The sequence below is a fragment of the Panthera pardus genome, unplaced genomic scaffold, assembly GCF_024362965.1.
Source record: "Panthera pardus isolate Hobbes unplaced genomic scaffold, ASM2436296v1 HiC_scaffold_17, whole genome shotgun sequence".
NCBI lineage: Eukaryota > Metazoa > Chordata > Mammalia > Carnivora > Felidae > Panthera > Panthera pardus.
This window is the reverse complement of record NW_026526732.1, coordinates 14,940,907-14,964,308: the sequence shown is the minus strand read 5'-3', so window position 1 is coordinate 14,964,308 and position 23,402 is coordinate 14,940,907. Positions and strand designations below refer to the sequence as shown.

Below are 23,402 nucleotides of genomic sequence, written 5' to 3'. Positions count from 1 at the left end.
CCACCCCGAAAGGATTAGTCACTTAACTCATCAGCAGAGTGAGAGCACCACCAAGGTCATCCTTTATTTTGGAATTTATATATTTATATTCCCCAATAATTATTTGGTCTTTTGATACTCTTCCCTCTTCCCTGCATGTGCATTTATTAATACAGCTCCATTGGAATGATGAGGTATATGATGTAAGTTATCTATGCTATTATCTGTATAATAGCACATATATGCTTTACTATCTGGTTTTACTGAAGCTTGCTAATCAAGAAAGTTTTTTTTTTCTCTGTCTATATCCCCAAAATAAACTAACTCCAAAATATATGGAATTCATTCAGTAGCACCTCTTATATTTCCACTTCTCCTTCCTTACCTTTTGGTCGATCTTAGCTTGTTGTAAATTATCTGTCTTTGCTCTCAGCTTACTGAGGATAGTTGTGAGATCTTTGGCTATCTTCTGAATTTGCCGGCTGAATTCCTGGCTCAGGGCCTTGCTCTGTTCAACTTCTCTTACTTTGTCCTGGATCTAAACAATCAGTGAGAACAACAAAACCAACCATGATTAAAACTGCATAATTGCTATTAAAAACCTCAATCTTAAGATGTTGACAAGAGACTCTTGAGTTGGTTAACGCCACTTTGGCATTGATGCACTTTGTCAGACCAGCCACATGCCGTTACTGGCTCTCATGGCTTTCCTGCAGCCTTGCTCTTCACCACCCCTTACTGCTGCTGTTTCAGCAAAGGAACAAGCGTTGCATGTATAGTGAGCTACACATCAATGTTTACAGAATACTCATTTTAGATAGAAGTGTACATGGCAGAGCTTGAATCTCAGCTTCTCCATTTACTAACTTCAGAACACGAATTCTTTTAGGCCTCTGTCTCTATAAAATGGAAAACCCTTCCAGATAATTAGAAGCACCTGGATTTGTTTCCAAGCACCTTTTTTATAAGTAGATGTTGGTGATCTGCTAACTCTTTTCCCAACTTCCCAAGTACATCCCAATAATATATCAAAACAGTGTTAAGCATATCCAATAGAAAGGTGAAAAAGGAACAGTTAATGTTTACAAGTTTCTAATGATCTGATAACATTGATATTTCTGCCTATAATGAAATGCTTGAGAGAAAATGGTAAAGTAACATTTTCTTTATATAAGCGAAGGCTTTAAAAAATCACTTGAGTATAGAGGAAACACACCATTAAAATAATACTTTTTTTGGACTTGATTATTTTGAGTTGAGTGCCAATGTAAATGAAATGCATGAGGATAACTCTAATATAGAGAAAATTTATCCAGCGAGAAAGAAAACTTAAATTTGAACTTTTTCTTAAAAATCTCAACTTGCGAAGTCATCCTTCCCAGTAGACCTTCCAATGTCTAAGAAGAAAAACCAAGCAGGCCAATTAAATACTTAAAATAGAAAATAACATTTTAGTTTATTTAGACATTTAGATGCAGGGGCATTGAGTTTTCATGAAATTTTTAAAAACACTTTGGTTTATACATTAGAGGGTCCAAAAGATGTTGTGCACCTGTATGAATTTTATAATTTGCTGCGAGGGAATACTACTTTGCATTTCGTGTAGCACTTTAGAATTAGTGGGATACCTTCTCTCTGTCCTCTATTGACTGCTTTTACCTTAACTATGGCGTTATGTCACCGAGGAGGTCCTAAAAAACCATTATGTTTCCATACAGATGTACCCAAAGCCATTTTCACTATGTAAAAGTGTGCCCTCTTTTGGGGATCTATGATAGAAATGTCCCTCTGATCTCAGTCCTATGAATGACTATGTATCTCTTTGTCTAAAAAAAAAAAAAAAAGAAAAGAAAAAACTATTTGTTTTAAAATTCATAGACATGGATTAGATTATGTGTCACACCTTTCTTTGGTTATTTAAAAGCTAGAGTTTATTTGATGGGCCTTCCTCTAGTGACATTATAGGATCCACCAACATGCATTTTGGGTAGTAACTTCTTCCCTGGCTCCACCTTACTTACTTACTTATTTATTTATTTATTTATTTATTTATTACTTTGATTTTCCCTTTCTCCAACTATCTTCACCTACTTAACTTACATCTTGCTGAACCCAAAATAAAGCTAGAAGTGTACCCAGCAGATCCTGGGTAGTCAAGAATTTTTGTTGAGTACTTGAAATATATTTGTTTTAAAAAATTGTGTCTTTTTTTTTAAGAAAAAGGTGAACTAGGTAAGTTATTTTTATCGTATAACATTATTGTTCACAACTGTGATCATCTGACGTGCTTCTTGCCACCACAGAAGAACCCTAATTTAATATTGTTGTTTTATACGGAAGACGTGATTACGAAGACATGGAGACCTGGTTGTGAAAATCAAGAACTACAGAAGAATGGAAAGGCACGCTTCTGTGACCGTACGTGTACCTGATCATGGATAGTTCCTAGGTCCAGTGCCACCTCAGCTAACTGAAGGGAGAGTTCAGAAGGTAATATGGAATAAAGACCCAGGTACTTATTCTTCTGCTCTTCAGCCATTTTCTCAATGCTCTGTCGGTGATTTGTGGCTTCTGTTAGGAGAAGCTAAAGAAAAGATCAAAGTAAGAAACTTCTGGAAGCCTGATGAGGAAATTCATTTTTCTGGGTACAGAGACAAGACTGTGTATTTTTCAACAATATATGAAGTGTGGAATTAGAGAAACATCTTTAAAAAAAAAATCAAACTATTCTTTAGTCTCTAGGGAGAAGCATGTCCCCTTTTTACGGAACAAAAGAAAGTTCCTTGAGATAATACTAAAAGTCTTATATATAGTGCATTTATGAAAAGTTTTAATTCAATACTCATTGAATATAAGCAACTCTCTTGGGGTACGTGGGTGGCTCAGTTGGTTAAGCATCCAACTCTTGATTTTGGCTCAAGTCAGGCTCTCAAGGTTGATGAAACTGAGCCCTGCATCAAGTTCTGTGTTGATGGCACAAAGTCTGCTTTGGATTCTCTCTCTTTCTCTCTCTGGTTGCCCCTCCCTGGCTCATGTGCTTACGTGCACTCTCTCTCTCTCTCTCTCAAAAGAAATAAATAAACATTTTTTTTTCAGCATAAATATATCTCATTAAAATCAGGACAGTATTTTTAAATGATGGGTATAGGGAATGAGGAGAGTTTTATACCTGAAGTTCTTCAAGTTGAGCATCTATTTCTATTGTTGGATTCCCCAAATATTCCTTTGTTTCCTGAACCCAAGATTTCACAGAATTGATTTGGGTCTCCACAACTTCTCGCTCCTTTAGTTCTTGCTTTACTACTTTTCCAGTATTCTTCACTTTCTCCTGCATGCTTTGGAAACATTAAAGGGAGAAACCAGAAGTGGATTTGAAATGAAAGGAAATCCCTAATCCATGACATCATATTATCGAAAGCAGACATAAAAAAAAAAAGTAAAGCCTCATATCTTTTTTACATGTAAAGACACATCCTCAAGTTGTGAGATAACATTCAGTAACGCTTAATTTTAGTTCAAATACAACAGAAGATTAGATGTCATGTGAAGTGAATGATGTATCCCTAGAAAGGTGAGAGGTGACACACTCCCAGGCCACTACAATGCAATGAATTTTCCTATCTAAAGTCAACTGGAGACTGTTTGACTCTTTATACCCTCTTTGGAAATCTACTCAAATGGTGCAGAATCATCAGCATTTAAAAGTAATGTGTAATTGGAATGTTTCTGGCTATTAGAGGCCAGTCTTTAAATAAAGTATGAAGCTTTGGAAATTAGGCAATTAATAATGTTCAACATCCTTTTGAATTGACATAAGCTTGGCTAAAAAGTTAAATAAGTGAAATCAGATTACCCTGAATTCATTTGTAAGTACAAGAGGTGAATATAGGCTATGAATGAGTAACGTTAGTTAATATAGGATAAAATTATCTATTGACATTTCTTCTCTGGCTCAACAGTGAATCAGGCTGATTATGCATCATTCAGATTAACTTTCTCTTTCCACTAAGTTCACTATTGGTAAATAGCTATTATTTATCTGGACTTTGGTATTCTCCTTGCTCTGATCTCCCTGTCCTCCAACTTAGCCAATGAGTTACCAAGCCTGATCAAAATGCAGTTCTTGATAGCTCTCGACTGTTTACCTTTCAAGCTTCATTTCTCATGCATTGTCCCATCACCCAACAGCTCCTTCAAAGTGACACGCTCACTTCCAAGCTTTCTTACATACTATTCCCCTGTTTGCAAAACCCTCCTCCCACTTCACTAGTTCTAGTGTGCTCAGTCTTCCGTGTAAGTACTCCTCCTGACAGGAAGCCTCCCTTGATTCCTCTCCTAGGGTAGCTTGCCCTTACCACTCTTTCCATGCTCTACCTAAATGCCTCTGTAGTTGTCTGTCTCTGCTGTTTGAGTGCAAACTGCATGAAGGTAGATACTGAATCTGTACAGCTCATCACTATGTTTCTAAATCCTACTAGTATATATTTGTCAGATAAATGACTAAAGAGTTAAGCAAGGTGAAAAGCAGGGATGACGGGAATAGTTCTCCACGGTTCTCAGGCGGCATGATGGAGCATCCCCAGACTCTAATACCACACTCATCCCTTTGGGTCATGGCCAAGTTTCGTAAGAGAGAAGGAGAGCAGGTGTATAGTTACTTCAGGCACCGGTCTTGCATTGCCGTGATCTCCTGGACAGTGGGTGGCTCTTCTCCAGGAGGCTGCGGGGCTCCGTCCTGAAGCATGCCCAGCGCTTGCTGTCGCAGCACGCCTAAAGCCAACTGCTGCTGTTCCAGTTCCAGAACGAGCGCGTCATGATGGTCAAGAAGCGTTAAGAGCTCTGCTTTTGAGGCTTTCTCTGCTGAACCTCCCGGCAGTTTACCTTGCAGCTGATCAGTCGTTTCAGTGGCTTTTTTAACCTGATGACAGACGCATACACTATTAAGCTCAAAACTAAACTGAAAAGACAGACCAATTCCAATAAATGCCATATTTGCCACTAGGGCACGGAAGCACTTAAAGATGATGGTATAAACTCTAAATTTCAGGGACCAAATGTGAACAATCCCCTTAACATGGAAAGGAAGACCACCTCTTATTCTGGGTTTTAAAATTTAATCTCAAAATAATAGGGTGATCAGAGACTGCATAACAGAAAAGTTGTTTTGCTTTTTTTTAACGAAACAAGTAAAAGAAAAACTCTTTCCAATATTTCTGTTAACATGAATATGTGCCTTGAGTCATTAAGGAAGATGTAGTTAAAAACACTGAAACCTACTTTAAAACACAAAAGGAATTAAATATAAGATTTGGGACATGAGTTAAATTCTTGCTCATTTTCATGACAAAGACAAAGTATTTTATGCTTTTTCAGGGCCAGGAAAGAAGATTTCATTAAAAGCGTAGCAAATGGGGGCAACTGGACTTACATTCCTTTCAAAATTTAACTGCTTGGTTTTCTCGTTATAATAATCAGACCTCAACTTAGAATTAAATTGCACATTGCATGATGTATTTTGCTTCATAATTTGGTTTTCATGGCACTAAAACAGAGACTTAAAAAAAGAAAGGCTCGTTGCTTTTCATAAAGCCAATTTCAAAAAAAGGACAAAATGCTGCTTTTCAAACTACGTGGTCGTCAGCAAGGAAACAACTATTTGAACCCCTCAGTCATGGAAGTTACCTTATTGTTAAAGCTCGTCCACTCATCTACTGCATCTTGCAGTATCTTCTCCTGGTCCTGAGCCACAGCACGGAGACGGGTCCAGCGCTGCCAGACGGTCGTCATTGACCTGCTTATGGCTGCTTTGCTTGCGTCATTTCCGGTTTTTTCCAGTTGTGAAGTTTTGTCCTCAAGGGCCACAACTTTCTCATGGAAGGAGTTAACTACCGATGCTAAAGCCTGAGGTAGGGAGACGATAAGAGACATTATGAGCAGAGATTGATTTTTCAAAAGCAAATCCCCAAATTACCTGCAAAAGGAAATGTTCTCACATATATTTATTTTCCTCTGGTAACTCTTACTTTTACACTTAAGTTCTAATTGACTTAGGCTTGAATTCTTTATTATTTAAAAAAAATTTTTTTTTGAACGTTTATTTATTTTTGAGACAGAGAGAGACAGAGCATGAATGGGGGAGGGGCAGAGAGAGAGAGGGAGACACAGAGTCGGAAGCAGGCTCCAGACTCTGAGTCATCAGCCCAGAGCCCGACACGGGGCTTGAACTCACGGACCGCGAGATCATGACTTGAGCTGAAGTCGGAGGCTTAACCGACTGCGCCACCAGGCGCCCCTAGGCTTGAATTCTTTAAAGAGGTAAGGTGAATTTGTGTCTTTATTAAAAATTGATATATTAAAATATTTTATTTATTTGTTAAAAAGAAAAGTTTATTTGCTACTTGACATAACATTCTCCCAATTTCAGAAGGCAGCAAAAGTATAAGTGAACTGAATTTGATATTTAAGTATATTATATTCCACCTGATACTGCTGTGATATAGGAGTGAGACTCAGTTATTAATGTCTGAATGTTATTTGAATTTATCTATATTATTACCAAAATGTATTTACAGAAATTTATTATGTGTCACATCTTATCAAAAGCAAATTTCTCTGAAGGTCTTTTTATAAACCTAGCTATGCATTTCAACAGGAATCCTTAAAAGGTGATAGCATTTAATTAAGTTCAAAAAGCTATGGAATGTGGCTAAATGAATCCTTTTCATATTTAACATTCTTCTCATATTTAAATGCATCCAGGTGGAAATGAAAATTTATTGACCTGTTTCTAAAACTCTCATATGACAATGATAATTACAATTACAACGAAAGGACATTTCAAACAACAATACTAACCTTGTGTTCTGACAACTTTTCTTCTGCTTCATGACTGGAAGAAGTCTTCAGTAAAGAAAACTCAGACAATTTCTTTTCTGCCTCATTCATCAATTCGATAACCTCTTCCCTTGCTTTCTGATAATTCTGCCATTGATCTGCACATCTTGAAAAAAAGTCAGACAAAAGCCAGTAAGCAACATAAACTCGCACATTTCTATGCAGAGCTCTGATGTCAGTGTGTCTAATGACACTTAAGAAGAAGGAATTTAGGTGCTAATGGACATCACTGGTATATTCTTTTCCATGTGAAACTTCATTTCACTGAAATATAAAGACTAAAACAACTCTAATACCTCTGCAAGAGATCTAATTGGGCATGTGAGTCCTGTATTATCCTCTGGCTCTTCTCTTCCAGGGAAGCCATTTTCTGTGCTAGGTGCTCTTTTCCAGTTGGCTTGATGAGTGGGTCCAGGCTGGCTACCAGGTGCTGGAGCTCCTCCAGATTACTATGGAACTGATCTTCTGTACTAAAAAATTCCACGTGGCTTTTGAGATTTTCCTCTACACTCTCCACATCTAGGCCATTGCCTGCCAGTTGTAACATTTCATGAGCATCCTCAAGCCAGTCGTTCGCTGCTTGAAATACTTGATAGTACCTCTGACATTGACTATATATTTGGGTCAAGGCAGCCTGAAAGACAGTAATTGCAAACACAGTCAACTCTTAATTGCAATGTATTTGCCATAAATAGTTTAATTTTTTCCATTTCTTTTCCAGTCCTCAGTCAAGTGGATATATGTGTACAAATGAATTGATACGTTGGTGGATTTTGTGAGGGGGGAGGGGGTGGCTGCGATTCATTATTATCTTTTTTTTTTCCTTCTGCTATTCTTATTAAGATTTTATTATGGCAGTTAAAATAAATAAACAAGGCCAGAAGTGGAATAGAAATTTACTGGGGCACCTGGGTGGCTCAGTCGGTTAAGCGTCCGACTTCGGCTCAGGTCATGGTCTCGCGGTCCGTGAGTTCGAGCCCCGCGTCTGGCTCTGTGCTGACCGTCAGAGCCTGGAGCCTGTTTCGGATTCTGTGTCTCCCTCTCTCTCTGACCCTCCCCCGTTCATGCTCTGTCTCTCTCCGTCTCAAAAATAAAATTAAAAAAACGTTAACAAAAAAAGAAATGTATTAGTGGTATCTTGACTATATCTGAAACTTCTCTCTCTTGTAAAAATATATATGCTTTGAAAGATGTGACAGATTGAATATTCACCAAAGTGAGATAATACCTCACTTGGCTGGAAGTATAATAACAACCACTATGGAAAGCAGTTTGGAAGTTCCTAAAGAAACTACAAATAGAACCACCATATAATCTAGCAATCCCACTTCCGGGTGTTTATCCAAAGGAAATGAAATCATTATCTCAAAAAGATATCTGTACTCCCATGTCGAGAGAAGCATTTTTCACTAGGCAAGGTAGGGAAACAACCTAAGTGTTCATTCACTAATGAATGGCTATAGAAAATGTGATACACAAAAATAAACTAAAAATGGATTAGAGACCTGGGTGTGAGACCTAAAACCATATAACTCCAAGAAGAAAATATAGGCAGTAATTTCTTTGACATTAGCTTTGGCAACATTTTTCTAAATATGTCTCCTCAGGCAAAGGAAACAAAAACAAAATTATGCTGTTGGGACTGCACCAAAATAAAAAGCTTTTACAAAACAAAGCAAACGATCAACAAAACACAAAGGCAACCTACTGAATGGAAGATATTCATAAGTGATATATCCAACTAGGGGCTAATAGCCAAAATATATTTTAAAAACTTAAACAGCACAACACCAACACACACACAAATAATCCAGTTAAAATGGGCAGAGGACCTGAATAGACATATTTCCAAAGAAAACATCCAGATGACCAATAGACACATGAAAAGATGATCAACATCACTAATCTTCAGGGAACTGCAAATGAAAACCACAATGAGATATCACCTTACACTTGTCAGAATGACTAGCATCAAAAAGACAAGAAATAGCAAGTGTTACCAAGGACTTAGAAAAAGAGGAACCTTCATGCGCTGTTGGTGGCAATGTATACTGGTGCAGCCACTGCGGAAAACAGTGTGGAAGTTCCTCAAAAAGTTAAAAATAGAAATGCCATACAATCCAGTAATTCCACTACTGAATATTAACCCAGAGAAAATGAAAACACTGACTCAAGAGATATATGCACTCCTATGTTTATAGCAGCAGTATTTACAGCAGCCAAGATATGGAAGCTACCCATAGATGATAAATTCATCTATCAGCAGATGAATGGATAAGGAAGCTGTGGTATATATACACAATGGAATACTACCCAGCCGTAAAAACAAAAGGAGATGTTGCCATTTGCGACCACATGGATGGAGCTAGAGGGTATTATACTAAGTGAAATAAGCCAAAGACAAATACCATATGATTTCACTTATATGTAGAATCAAAAACCAAAACAAATGAAAAAACAAACAAAAAGCAGAAACACACCCCTAAATACAGAGAAATAAACTGATGGTCGCCAGAGAGGTGGGCAGGGGGGATGGGCAAAACGAGTGAAGGAGAGTGCAAGGTACAAGCTCTCAGTTATGGAATGAGTAAGTCGTGGGGATGAAAGGTAAAAAGCTTAGGGAATATAGCCAGTGGTGTTGTAATAGTGTTGAATGCTGACGGAGGGTAACTACATTCATGGTGAGCATAGCATGATATATAGTCTTGTCAAATTACCATGTTGTATACCTGAAACTAATGTAATGTGTATCGACCATACTTCAACTACAAAAAAGAAAAGAAAACATGTATTATGAACATTATTTAAAAAACAAGGAAATCCTGTCATTTGAGAAAACATGGATGAACCTGGGAGGTATAATGCTAAGCAAAATAAGCCAGACGGAAGAGAAACAAATACCACATGGTCTCGCTGACATGTGGAATCTAAAGGAAAAAAAAAAAAAAAGCTGAAATCATAGAAATTAAGCAGACAAGTAGTTGCCAGGGGTTTGGGGGATGGAAAAAAATAGGGGACGTTGGTAAGATGGTGCACATTTTTAGTTTTAAGTTCAATGAGGTCTGAGGATCTAATGTGTAACATGATGACTACAGTGGACAACACTATTGTTCATTGAAATTTGCTAAGACATTAGGAATTAAATGTTCTCACCAAAACAAAAATGTGAGGTGCGGGATATACCAAGTCACTCAATGGGGGAAATTTTTATACAATGTTTACATATCTCAAACCATTACATTATATACTTTAAATATCTTACAGTTTTATTTGTCAGTTAACCTTCAATAAAAATGGGGGTGGGGAGAAGGAAGTATAATAACACCAAATGTCCAAACTAGCGTTCACCACACTAAATAGCAATTTCTGGAAGTAAAATAGTGGCCCATAAGTCTTGAATAGAGACTGAAACAGAAAAGTTTAAGAATGGAAAGCGGACCCCATAAAATGAAATCCATTCAAATCCAGAAGGAAAGGAAACATTGTAACCAGCCAGCTGTGACTGGACAAGACAAGCCATCATTGTACAAGCAGACACAGAAAGTACATACAAGATTGGCACTTAATAAGGAAAGAATGTGTATGGACAAGCAAAGAATCAATGGTGGAGATTAGAAATGCCCCTGGAACCAAAACCTTTAGTTAATGGGCCAAGATAATCAATTAAGACTATCAATCACAAGATCACCTTAACAGATTCAAGATTTTGGTTCAGAAATCATCAGATCAACAGATGCAAGCTTATAGAACAGATGTTTCTCGAGAATGAAAACTCCAGGTAACTTCTGTCCTGATTCTTCACTCTAGGTTAAATGCTCTATAGCTATAGCTATAGGGAAATTTAAAAAAATAAAATAAAATTAACAATGACCTTGAATCAACATGAAAGGGAAAAAATACACTAAATAGACTATAGTTTGAGAAGTCAGAACTTTAGCTGATGACGTTTAGTAAGATTTTACCCAAATGTTAAAATTAAAAAAAAAAATCTATTTAGTGTTAACCTTAATGTATGTGGAAAATAAAGTTACGTGATAGCTAAGATTCCCTGCGGGCTATTTCTGTCTACACCAGGCCCTACGCAGAGAATAGAAGTCCAAGAGGGAAATATTATTATCCCTCTTCCCCGGAGCGGAAACTGAGATTTAAGGGATGTAAGTAATTTGCCCAAGATCAAGTAACTGAGATTAAAACTCAGGTGTGCTTTACCCTAAAGTTTTAGCTATTATGTTATCCTAAAGAAAATCATCTTTTACTTAAATGGCTGGCTGAAATCCCATAGAATCAGGGGCTGAGGACAAATGTGGGAGAGAAAAAAAAAAAAAAAAAAGGTCCCAAGGATAAGTCAGAACAGAATAGTCTGGGAGCTCTTATATTTCTTATTTTTGAACACATAGAATTTGCGGGCCCCAGAACAAGGGGCAACTGGGAGGTCAAACTGAGAAGTTCTGTGCATACTCCCATTTCTTTGTTATCCCCAAATAAAGTCATGACGAACCTTCGAGGCTTGCTTTTGCTGTGCTGCAGGGAAGGAAGAGCAGAGGAGGAAAGGGTGAAGAGATGAGGCGATTGGTGAGACACCCCACAAGAAACGTGGCTCGGCAGGGGGTCAGGACTGCATGCTCTCCATAATGCCTCCAGCGCTAATCTTAGAAATACCAGGCTTCAGATTGTTTAACAAAGGCATCTCTACTTATTCATTTCTAATTAATTAATTTTAGTATGAGCGTACTCATACGTGATCATATTATTATATTAATATGATTATATTAGTGCTATCTTGTATTGTCTCTTCTAAAGGTGAGAGACAACTGAGGTATGTGTTATAACTAAGGAAAAGTCAATGTGGAATCCTGTGAGATTAATACCAGGCACCTAAACAATCAGGACCTTTTTAAAAGTCAGGTTGAAGATGACTCACTATAGTATCGAAAAAGAACTCCGGAACGAAGCGATTTTAACCCAAAATAAAAACCAAGAAATTTCTCACAACTGTTTACAAATAAGCAGAGCGGAAAACAGGACGAGAAGGCCCTAGTAAACCAACCTGTCTGGTGCGTAAAGCTTCCTGAACGTCTCCGTCCAGCTCTGAGAGCTCAGCAAGAGTGTGCTGAAAATCTGCAGAAAGGAGCTCTTTGGCTTTCGTGAATTTCTCCTTCTCCTTGTTACTCAGGGCATTCATGATTCTCAGGCTGGACTGGACCTCTTCCTGATGAATCTGGGTCTTTCTGATCTCCTCCTGGATGTCCTGGAGGCTCAGGTCCAGGCACACCGGCCCACTTAGCTCTGCCTTCACGCTCCTCAGCCAGTCCAGGGAGCGGCTCAGCTCTGTCTGGAAGTCTATGCTCTGCACCATGCGGCTCTCACACTCGGTCACCGTTGCGCCAATGGCAGAAGTCAAGACTTTTAACTCCTCTTGCCAGGACTGGATCTGCTGCTTGGCTTTCTCATAAGCCAAGGGGTCAAGGTGTGGAACCAGATCTTCAAGATGCACGGTCACTCGTTTTAGCACGATTCCTGAATCCTGAAGGCTTCCCGCCAGCGAGTGATAGATTTTGAGCTTCTCCTCTGCGGGAAGCGTCTCCTCATTCACTTTGGACTGTTCCGTTTTCACAGCCTGCAGTTGTTTTTCTAGCTGGTGGCACATCTTCTCATGCTCTTGATAGGCACTGGAGGTGTCTTCCAGTAAGCTAACCCTTTGTTCCGTTTGTCGCTTCAGCCTGTGGTACAAGGTGACGAGGTGCAGCATCTTGTCTGGCTGCCAAGGCTGTCCTGTACTTCTAAAACTTTCTTTCTTTTGGTTCAGCTCATCCACCGCTTCCCCGAGGCGGGCCACCTCTCCCAACAGGGCTCGGCAGCCTTCCTGAAGAGACACGGCCTCTTCAACTCTCAGGTCAGTGGGGACTTTGCTCATCTTTAAGAACTGGTCCTCAAGTTCACTCAGAGACTGGGTTGTCAACTCGATCAAGGAAGCGTACTCTTTCCGAGCAAGAATTGTTTCTTGGACTTTATAGAACTTGTCTTTAGCCAAGGCAACGATTACATTAAATTGCAGGGGAAGAGCATTTAGCTTTTCATTGAGGTAGGAATGATCGACTTCATTCAGCGATGGCAATATGGCCTGCCCAGTTCTCTGCAGCGTAAGTAGGAGATTTTCATATTCTGGAGATTGTTCAAGAATGTGTTGGTATTTGGCCAGTTGGGCGTGCAGCTCAGCGCTCTCATTCATTAGGTTGATTTCAGGAAATGTAATAATATCTGCTTGTTTTAGCCAGTGACAGGCTTTATCAAAATCTTCCTTAAAATGTTTCCTAGAAACCAAACTTTTCTCTAGTTCTTGGAGCCGATGGCTACACTTTTGTAAAACGGCGTCATAGACACTCTGTAATTCCTGAAGCTTACCCAGTACTTCACTCTTTTCCTGCTCTGTGGCTCCTTTCATTAATTCACGACCCTGAGCCCAAAGTCCAGTGACCTCGTTTTGGTACGTCTTGAGGCTGGCTTGCGCACTCTTGCATGTTTTGACTTGTTTGCTCACATCATCCGGTAACAGGCAGACGTGTTCACGGAACATTATCTTCCGCTCATGTTGTTGAATTTGGCTGGTTGCCTGGAACACCGCCATGAGGAACTGGGTTTTCTCGGACAAGGCCTTGTTTAAGTACTTTCGTCTCTGGCCCACTAAGTCGCTGAGGCAATTCACATGTCTCTGTGCATCAGAAAGGGCTTTCTGGATGATCTGCCGCTCATTTAGGCCCAGGTCAGCCATCACCCTGTCAGCGTCCTTTATGAGCGATTTCAGGAGCATCTGTTTGGCCTCCAGTTCACTGCAGATGGCGAGGTGGTCCATGAGGAGGTTCTGGGCCATATCGGGTGGGGGGCTCTGCTTAAGGGCCTCAGCGATGTTGGGCTGCTGTTCTTCTGCCCACTCCATTAGCTCCTGAAACCTGGACCGCACCACATTTAACTCCTCCAGGTTGGTGACTGATGCTTGGAGTTTCCTTTTAACGAGGTCCTCAAGCTGAAACCAGCGTTGTTCGAGGTGACTTGTCTGCTCTTTGACTAATTCTTTGTCATCTAAATTCAGATGTTCTATCATTTTTTGCTTTTGATCTTTCAGATCCTCCACAGCCTGCTTTCTCTCCTGCAGTGCGAGCGCTAACTTTTTCAAAGCTTCTAGGTGGACGGCTGTACTCTCTGCATCGGACCTGTCAGTACATTGAAAGATACAAAGACAAATTAGTTCCAGCGAATATCTATGGTCGTTCCTACCATGTTAAATTACACTTCAACATTTTCTTTAAGTGGGTGTTCTTAGCTTACAGCAGCTCAGTTCACGGTTTATTGAAGAGGTTCTGTGATTATTATGGAATATAAGACCCATATATTTCTTCTCGGGACTGCCTTAGCTGCATCCCAAAGCGTTTGGATTGTTGTATTTTCATTTTCATTTGTTTCCATATATTTTTTTAATTTCTTCTCTAATTGCCTGGTTGACCCATTCATTCTTTAGTAGGATGTTCTTTAACCTCCATGCTTTTGGAGGTTTTCCAGACTTTTTCCTGTGGTTGATTTCAAGTTTCATAGCATTGTGGTCTGAAAGTGTGCATGGTATGATCTCAATTCTTTTATACTTATGAAGGGCTGTTTTGTGACCCAGTATGTGATCTACCCTGGAGAATGTTCCATGTGCACTCGAGAAGAAAGTATACTCTGGTGCTTTGGGATGCAGAGTTCTAAATGTATCTGTCAAGTCCATCTGATCCAATGTCTCATATATTTCTATATCAAAAGCTGCACCAAAACAAGTTGCCTAGATACTTCTCTGTGCTTCTTCTTCAGGCTAATACTGCCCTCCCATCACATCTGACCTGAACTTTTAGCTTCTACCTCTGGGTCTTATCAGTTGAACATGATCTGCATATTAACAACATCCCCGGATGATTTGTGTAAACACTAAATATTGACTAGCACTGATCTGCATTTTTTTGACAGAGAGAGAGAGAGAGAGAGAGAGAGAGAATGAACAGGGGAGAGGGAGAGAGAATGGGAGAGAGAGAATCCTAAGCAGGCTCCATGTTGAGCCCCAACACGGGGCTTAATCTCATGACCTGAGCCAAAATCAAGAGTCAGACACTTAACTGAGCCAGCCACCCAAGCACACCAATCTACTGCATTCTTAAAAGAAATGAATAAGTCATTCATGAATTATATGCTCTCCTATGAGAAGAAGCTCCAACAATAAAGCACTAGATAGTTTAATCTGTAAGATATAACCAATAACTCTAATAGCTACTCATCTATGTACTTAGGTATTGTTTGCTTGTCATCAGGAATCTTTAAAAGTAAGTGTGAAATGTAAAGGACTCTCAACCCTTTGACTACAAAACACATGTGATAAAAGAAATCTTATAAGTCTCTTTCAATTACTAAACAATGAGTTCTGAAGCATAAAGAACAGGGCTGGGACGTAGTATGATGAGTTGTGTTTGCGACTTAGGAAGTCTGAGGTACCTGTGTCAACCAGATAGAGGAGCCTATTATAAACCCAAAATAAGGGTTTTTACTGATACTGGCTGGATTTGTCTCAAAGACTTGTAGAATGCTGAGCATCAAGGAAAGGTAAACAAATCAGAAAATAGTGTACCTCCTTCCAGAAAAAGCACTATAATTTATATCTAGAATACTGTTTTCAGGGGCGCCTGGGTAGCTCAGTCGGTTAAGCGTCTGACTTTGGCTCAGGTCATGATCTCGCAGTTCGTGAGTTCGAGCCCTGTGTCAGGTTCTGTGCTGACAGCCCAGAGCCTAGAGCCTGCTTCGGATTCTGTGTCTCGCTCTCTCTCTGCTCCTCTCCCGCTTGTGCTCTGTTTTCACTCTCTCTCAAAAAAAAATAACGTTAAAAAAATTTTTAGAATAATGTTTTCAGTTTTAATTGCTACAAATTAATAAATCTAGGCAGAAGAAGTGTGGATTTTAACAATTACAGTGATCAGAAGTTTATATATGATGACCCAGTATATGTAGGGAAGAAGGAAATCCTTTTCAAACAAGGTAAGAGGGGTTCGATTGCTACAAAATCACAAAGGACACACACTGATTGAATTTGGATTGTTCACTAATTTCTAGAATTCCAAAAGTACAAGGAAACTTGACTGAATTATATAGTATGTAACACTTTACGGAAATGATAAGAAACCTATGGAATACAGAGATTCAAGAAGGATTCATTTCATGAATTGATGATAGTCTCATAGCTGATAATTAAACAAAACTAGACATATTCTTGGGATATTCTTTGAAGTCACCGTGTAACAGTCTTTGGAATGTCTCTTCAGGTCATGGCAGAAAATGGTGCTTTTTTTCAAACATCTTCCTTTTACTCACTGGTTACGTTTAACACCGAGTGAGGAAAACCATGACTCTGTATCTACAGGACAACATGAGGTTCTTAATAATGTTTCATCAGTATTTACAACGACAGACAATAGGATGTTTAAATTGTAAGACATTTTTGATTTTTATAAAAAGGAGGACATTTCCGGCTTAGCGTTTTGGTGAGCCGTGGGAGAAATGCTGTTACCTGGCTAAGTTATCCCATTCTGTAGTGAATTTTTCTAAGAACTCTTCAACAACATTCATACGGTCATGGTAATCTCTTGTTCTCTGAAGATCTTCTTCCCTTTGCAAGCACAGATTATTAGCCTGAAGGCACAGATCTAACCACTGGTCATTTAAATGGCTTATTTCCTTGTGTTCAGGAGACTCCTGCTTCTTGGTTAACTTATTCACCCTTTCTGTAATCGCGGTCACTGATGCCTGCTTACATTGTAGCTTCTTAACAAAATCCTGAAGGATAACAACAACAAAATAGATTAGATGTAATAAGCCTCCCATGCCCCCAGTAAACACAGAGTGAGACAGAGACATAATATTTTCACACACTTCAAGTAGCTGGAGAAGGTAGTATGAAGGGGTCATGAAGGACAAAGAGGAAATCTAAAAATCGTAGCTCTTTATGAATATTTTCAAGTATGTACGAATCAAAGGGTAACTGTGGTATTTTCCTTTGCTATGTTATTTTGAGAAGTATAAAGAAAAACTGAAACAATACTGCAGTCATTAAGGGAAAAAAGGTAGTATTTCATCTTTAAGTGCAGCCCTAGTTTTCTAAAAATTTTTTGAGAAAAAAATGTATCTCTATTCTTTTTTTTCTGCATATGCAAACAATGTTCCAGTAGAAAATATAAATGGCTCACTATCACAGACAAAAATAAATCTTGAAGTTTGTCAAAAATCTGGTACAACTTCTAATCAAGTTAATATACTTTAAATGATTTTCTATTATACTTAAACTATAATATAAATCCTATTTATATTATATTTCACATTAATCATATATTAATACATATTTTATAGGTTAGATACATTTAATTAATTGATACATTTACAATCCTACAGTTTTAGCAATATTGTGGCGAAAGGCTAGTAAATAATAAGGCTTCACGTTTGTTTAGTGGCAGAGTCTTCTGGCTCTTTCGGCTAAACCGCAGCTGTTTTGTTCAGAAACGAACTACCTAGTGAACGTCCTTCAATCCAAGTAGCTAACTGTAGCCCTGAGAATATATTTAAATATTTACTTTCTCGTCTGTCCTTTCCTGGCTTCGAATCAAGGTTATTCTGATTCTATCTCCTTCCTTAAATAGCTATACTAATGTTGAAGGAGTGACTGACATAAGCCGGTCATAGGTCATAGTCGCCTTTATCTCCCCTGGACCCCGTGAATTCCTACCTTCACTTGGGAAACCATGTTCTGTGCAATGTTTAACTCCAGTTCTGAGTGCCTCTTCTTCATGTTCTGTAGTTGCTGGTCAGCATCTTGGAGGTAAATCCAAAGTTCAGCCTTCATGTGCTTGATCTCTCCCCAGCCCTGAGTTAAGTTCTGGGCCTGGACAAGCCTTTGCTCAATCTTGAGAGAACACAGAGGCAAGAAAAGTAGGTTTTATATTAAGATTTTCTGAAGACTTTAAATGTCTAAGACTTATGCCATATGATTTCAATTAGTTGTAAAGCTCTGGAAGTTTTAACAACGTATTAGGTCAAAGCTGTTTTTTTACATTGGGCATTTCAGTAGACATATCTGCTTGACTGACTCATGAACTCGGTCTTGGGGTTAACTAGAAAAGACTGATATTGCTCTCGATTGTGCATTTCTTGATACTTACAAGACACCAAGTAAGTGTTGGATGTATTTTTAGATTGCCTTCACTGACTTTTGAAACTGTATAATTTATTTCAGTAAATAATTTCTTTTTTTTGAATTTTTTTCAACATTTATTTATCTTTGAGATTGAGAGAGAGAGAGAGAGAGAGAGAGAGAACATGAGTGGGGGAGGGGCAGAGAGAGAGAGAGACACAGAATCTGAAGCTGGCTCCAGGCTTTGAGCTGTCAGCACAGAGCCCGATGCGGGGCTCGAACCCACGAACTGTGAGATCAGGACCTGAGCCAAAGTCGGACGCTTAACCGACTGAGCCACCCAGGCGCTCCTCAGTAAATAATGTCTTTAAGAAGATATGTGAATTTTATCATCTTTCATAGGGATTTAAGGAGAGATTTGTTTTGACAATATAAAAGTTAAAAAAAAACACACACGATTCTAATGATTTTAATATCTACATTATTAATTATTTAATTTCTCCCATACTTTTTTCCTTTATATCCTTTTTCTATTCTGTGAATATTTAGTCAATTAAATATCAAACCTGACTCTTTTTTAAGTTTTTTTGTTTTAAACCCAAGCGTGTGGCCTTAACACGTTTAAGGCATCATTGGCGAACACACAGCTTCCGTGCTGGCACCTGCTGCGGACAAGTACAGCTGACGTCTCACAACATGTTTCTGTGCTGGCACCTGCTGCGGACAAGTACTGCTGACTTCTCACAACGTGTTGTTCTCACAACATGAGCCCAGACACAGCTTCAGAATCCTTCTCAACACCACCCTCAGTCACCGTGGATGGATTAGAAGGGCCTGGACAGATGGCATGTTCTTTCCTATCCATAATATAAAGCAAGGATCAGGGATCCTTTTCATATTTAGTATTATCTAAAGAAAAGGTTGGAAAAAAAGAAAAGAAAAACAAAAAGGAGTGGAAAAATCAGAAAAGAAGAGAGAATGGCAATTGAGAAAAGAGCGGAAAGAGGCTCTAATGATGAGTGGTTCAATGCAACTAAATGTTCCAATTCAGTGGCATCGGTATCCTTGTGCTTACTTTCTGTGACTTAGTTGAAATTCAAATATCTACTTATTATAATGGCTGTAGAATCCAACAGAAAGAATAACCCAAGGAAATATTTTCTTTGACTTCTAACATTGAAGCAAGAGAATATAATAAAACAGACCAATACAATGTGATTTTTAAACATTTTACCATTTGCTCTGTTTCTTGGATGTCTTTTGCTGTGGTTTTCACCAAAGAGCTTGACAAGTCACATGTGGAGCAGAGGAGATCTAAGTAAGTCCTTGCCTGTTCCTGCAAAGCTCTGTAGTGTTTGACCTGGAAACAACCCCAAACTTGTCAGAGTGAAAGAGAAACATGCCATGTTTACAGAGCAAATATTTGTACCATTTGTAGTATCTTGTTGACATTCCAAAAATAACCTTGCTATGCTCAGTATTTTCACCCTTGTTATAAATGATGCATACTAGTGATTCGCAGGAAGGAATTCAAAACACACTGGCAGGGATCCATCTGCCCAGCGGCTGCTTCTCAACGTAATTATGGTCTGGGAAAGAGAACACCCAAGAAAGTTCTACCATCTTTCCAGATTCTCTGCTCACATTCTAGCTTGTCTTCCATTTCAGAGGAAGAATCAGTAGCCTACTCTAGCCTGCTTCTTCACATTCTGGAGACAGAAAGAAAAGGTCATCGTGCATTTGTAAGCTTCATTCCAGTTTAGTAAAAATGAAGATGGCTGGGCTTTTTTCCTCTGCATAAACTTCCTGCAGTGGTCTTCCCTTTCCATAGCCCTAAGGAAGGCCTCTCCGGGTGGATCTTTAATCTATACACAGAAACACAGAGAGATGTGTTTCTGTGAAGAGACTCAGAGTCTATGCAAGCTCTGTGTTAGACACTGTGTTTGCAGTACCCAAAACACAACCCTTGTTTCCATGAAGCTTATGTTCTTATGAGAGAGACAGATAATACGTAAACAAATGAACATGCAATGCGATGTTTGGTAGCGATAAACACATGTAGCAGAGTAAAAGTAGGGAAGTAGGATGAAGAGGTGCTGTTCCTTTGGGGAGTATACCTCCAAGAGCTCTCTGAGGAATGGAATTGGTTCAGGGAGGGAGCCAGTAATGCCCTGGGGAAAGAACATTGCAGGTGATGAATCCACAGCAAATGCAAAGCCCTGAGACTGGTGTGGAGTGACCCAGTAGGAGCAAAGATCAAAGAGTGGGGGTGGGGGGTGGGGGGGAGACCATGGAAGACCTCACAGGGGAGTGGACCCTACATCCTAATTTGTTGGATTTATGCCTCTATGCCTTTTCAACCTCAGAACTATTGACATTTGAAGCCAAGTGAATCTTTGCTGTGGGGGCTGCCCTGTTCAGCACAGGGCTCAGCAGTCTCCCTGGTGGGTCCCAACAGCATCCCCAACACTCCCCGTGGAGACAACCAAAACTGTCTCCAGACATGGCCAAATATCCCGTGGGGAAAAAAATCACCCCTCCTTTCTGTTTACAAATCATGTACATTGCAGTATGACACGTGAATTTCTTCAAAACCTTCAGAAGTAAATATACTTGCAATCATCACTACATACGAGGACCCTGGGGCTCAGAAAAATTAAGTGACTTACCCATGGTTACCCATGGTAATACTGAGTAGTTATTAAAGTTGATGCCTCAGTTATACTGCCTGTGCTCTTTCAGTGAAGCTCAGATTTTATTTATACTTTTATGCCCTCAGGAGTCAGCACAACTTGGTACATAGTAAATACTTAACACAATTTCACTGAATGAGTGAATCACAGTATTACATAAACTTTCAGGACTCTACTACCTGCTTCACGGCTTCTGCTCTGCTCAGAGGTGGGTGCTGGGTTGGCTTTAAATCTGGTTGGACTGCAGAGAGCCAGGCCTGGCATTGCTGTAGAGTGTCTTGTCGGCTAACATGCTTCTGAAGTTCATGTTCCAAACTCTGGTACACCTGAGACGAAACAATCATGGGACGGTTATTAGGATGTTCAGGAAATCTCTGTTGATCTCTATAAAGATCACCGGACTCAAATGAAAGACACTGACCAGGCCATTTACATGGATTTTATCCACAGGACTCCCCAGTGCCATATGCACATCTAAGGAGTCTGCTTATGTTCCAAAATATGGCAAAGCTCAATGGCCATCTTTAATTTATCACTTCTCAACCTGCGTGTTATAATATCTTGAGTAGAGGAAGAGAATGTGGGCAGGGCTAATTAATGTAACAGTAGAAATGGGTAGAATACGTGAAACCTTTGAAGTCAATTGTCAAACATAAATCAGAGCTTTTGCAGTCCCTCCCACCACCGCCATCGAATAAATATTGTATGTTTTGTTTAAGCTAGAAACTAAACGTAAAAATAAAACACCGCATCATGAAGAGGCAACCAGTATTTCTCTAACTCAAATACTTCTGCTTTAAGAATATGGTCAAATTGGAACTAAACTGTAACATAGGGAATGGGAAAGTTGGATGCCGTCATTTCATTTTAGTTGTATTCCAGGACAACAATTATCCATAGTAATCCAAACATCTTCTAGTATGTCTATTCAATTCATTAATCCTCAACCAGCCAACCAATTTCCATTTTATCCATAATGACATACTAAGAAACTATTACGTGTCTCCTTGGAATCAAGGTGAAATATACCTATAATGTTTTCCTGAACAAACTATTCTATTAAAAACAAAGAAGAAAGAAAAGAAAAAAGAAGGAAATGAAGTTAGCATGGCTTTTCTTCTTTTAACACACGAGAAACAATGAATTCTGCTTTTCTCTGTCATCTGTTAAATTCACCATTTTCATCTGATATTGGAACTGTCTCTTATTTATTCTTATTCTAGCAGAACTAAAAAGAGATAAGGTGTTTAGTTTTCTTTATCATTTTACACACATTAATTATAAGGTTCTGATTATGTTCTTGGAATTTCATCAGTTTTTAAAAATTTATTTTAAAATTATGTGTTTGTCTTTGAAAATTTACCAGTTTTTTTTTCAATTAAACAATATCCTTAATGTGTAGAAAATGCGTGCTACAAAATCAGTGTTCAAAAAAAATCTCTACTGAAGGATTAAGTAAATCTAACAAATAATTGCAGATGATGACATAGAGGGAAAAAGGGAGTGAAATGAAATAAAACAGCATGGAACTTTCTGGTGTGCAGGGGAGAGGGCCAGAGGGAGAGAGAGACCGAGAGAGACAGAGAGAGAGAGGGAGAGAATTCTAAGCAGACTCCTGAGGCTCAGCACAGAGCCTGATGCGGGCTTAATCTCAGGACCCTGAGGTCATGACCTGAGTCAAAATCACGAGTTGGATGCTTAACCAACTGAGTCCTAGCCACTCCTTTCTTAATTTTTTGAATGTGAATTTTTCAAGTCCAGTGAGTCAACTAACATCACCTAGCATCTTTTTTTAATCATGATGAAGACAGAGCATTCTTCCCATGTCACGTGTACACCTCCAGTTTTTACTGGCTAGCCCACTAACAGAAATAATGGACGTTTTTCCATGCCACTTAAAAATTCTGAAATGATAAAAAGCAATTCATTGATTTTAACTAATTTTTGTTAGAAGAGTGATTCTTATCCATCTTAGACTATTTCTATAACATTAAGCATTCCATTAAAAACACCCATTAAGGGGCGCCTGGGTGGCTCAGTCGGTTAAGTGTCCGACTTTGGCTCAGGTCATGATCTCACAGTCCGTGGGTTGGAGCTTCACGTTGGGCTCTGTGCTGACCACTCAGAGCCTGGAGCCTGTTTCGGATTCTGTGTCTCCCTCTCTCTCTGACCCTCCCCCGTTCATGCTCTGTCTCTCTCTGTCTCAAAAATAAATAAACGTTAAAAAAAAAATTAAAAAAAAAAGAACACCCATTAAGTTATGTCTCAAATTTGATACTAACTCCTTTATCCAATTTCTTTTTTTTAAGTTTATTTATTTATTTTTGTGAGAGAGAGAGCAGGGAAGAGACAGAGACAGAGGGAGAGAGACAGAATGAGTGGGGGAGGGGCAGAGAGAGAGGGAGAAAGAGAATCCCAAGCAGGCTCCATGCTCAGTGAGGATCCCAATGTGGGGCTTGATCCCACAACCATGAGACCATGACCTGAGCCAACGTCAAGAGTCAAATGCTTAACCAACTTAGCCACACAGGCACCCCTATCCAATTTCTTTCTTTTTTTTAATGTTTATTTTTGAGAGACAGTGTGAGCCAGGGAGGGGCAGAGAGAGAGAGGGGGGGACACACAGAATCCAAAACAGGTTC

At 39.1% G+C, this 23,402-nt stretch overlaps 1 protein-coding gene across 18 annotated transcripts in view; it reads right to left on the bottom strand.

Moving 5' to 3' along the window:
* The window catches only part of SYNE1 (spectrin repeat containing nuclear envelope protein 1), a 476,190-nt gene that overhangs the window by 180,234 nt on the left and 272,554 nt on the right, over window positions 1-23,402 (bottom strand). For all 18 annotated transcript variants that reach the window (XR_008422842.1, XM_053904367.1, XM_053904354.1 and 15 more), the window contains 12 exons: window positions 20,940-21,086; window positions 19,302-19,427; window positions 17,663-17,839; window positions 16,454-16,719; window positions 11,921-14,081; window positions 7,170-7,507; window positions 6,835-6,979; window positions 5,662-5,880; window positions 4,638-4,897; window positions 3,149-3,314; window positions 2,408-2,563; window positions 365-517 (listed from right to left, as the gene is read on the bottom strand). Coding sequence is in view for 17 of the 18 variants with exons in the window: in XM_053904367.1 (XP_053760342.1) it covers window positions 365-517; window positions 2,408-2,563; window positions 3,149-3,314; window positions 4,638-4,897; window positions 5,662-5,880; window positions 6,835-6,979; window positions 7,170-7,507; window positions 11,921-14,081; window positions 16,454-16,719; window positions 17,663-17,839; window positions 19,302-19,427; window positions 20,940-21,086 (4,314 nt within the window). In the remaining variant the exon portion in view is untranslated. The remainder of the gene's footprint in view (window positions 1-364; window positions 518-2,407; window positions 2,564-3,148; window positions 3,315-4,637; window positions 4,898-5,661; window positions 5,881-6,834; window positions 6,980-7,169; window positions 7,508-11,920; window positions 14,082-16,453; window positions 16,720-17,662; window positions 17,840-19,301; window positions 19,428-20,939; window positions 21,087-23,402) is intronic.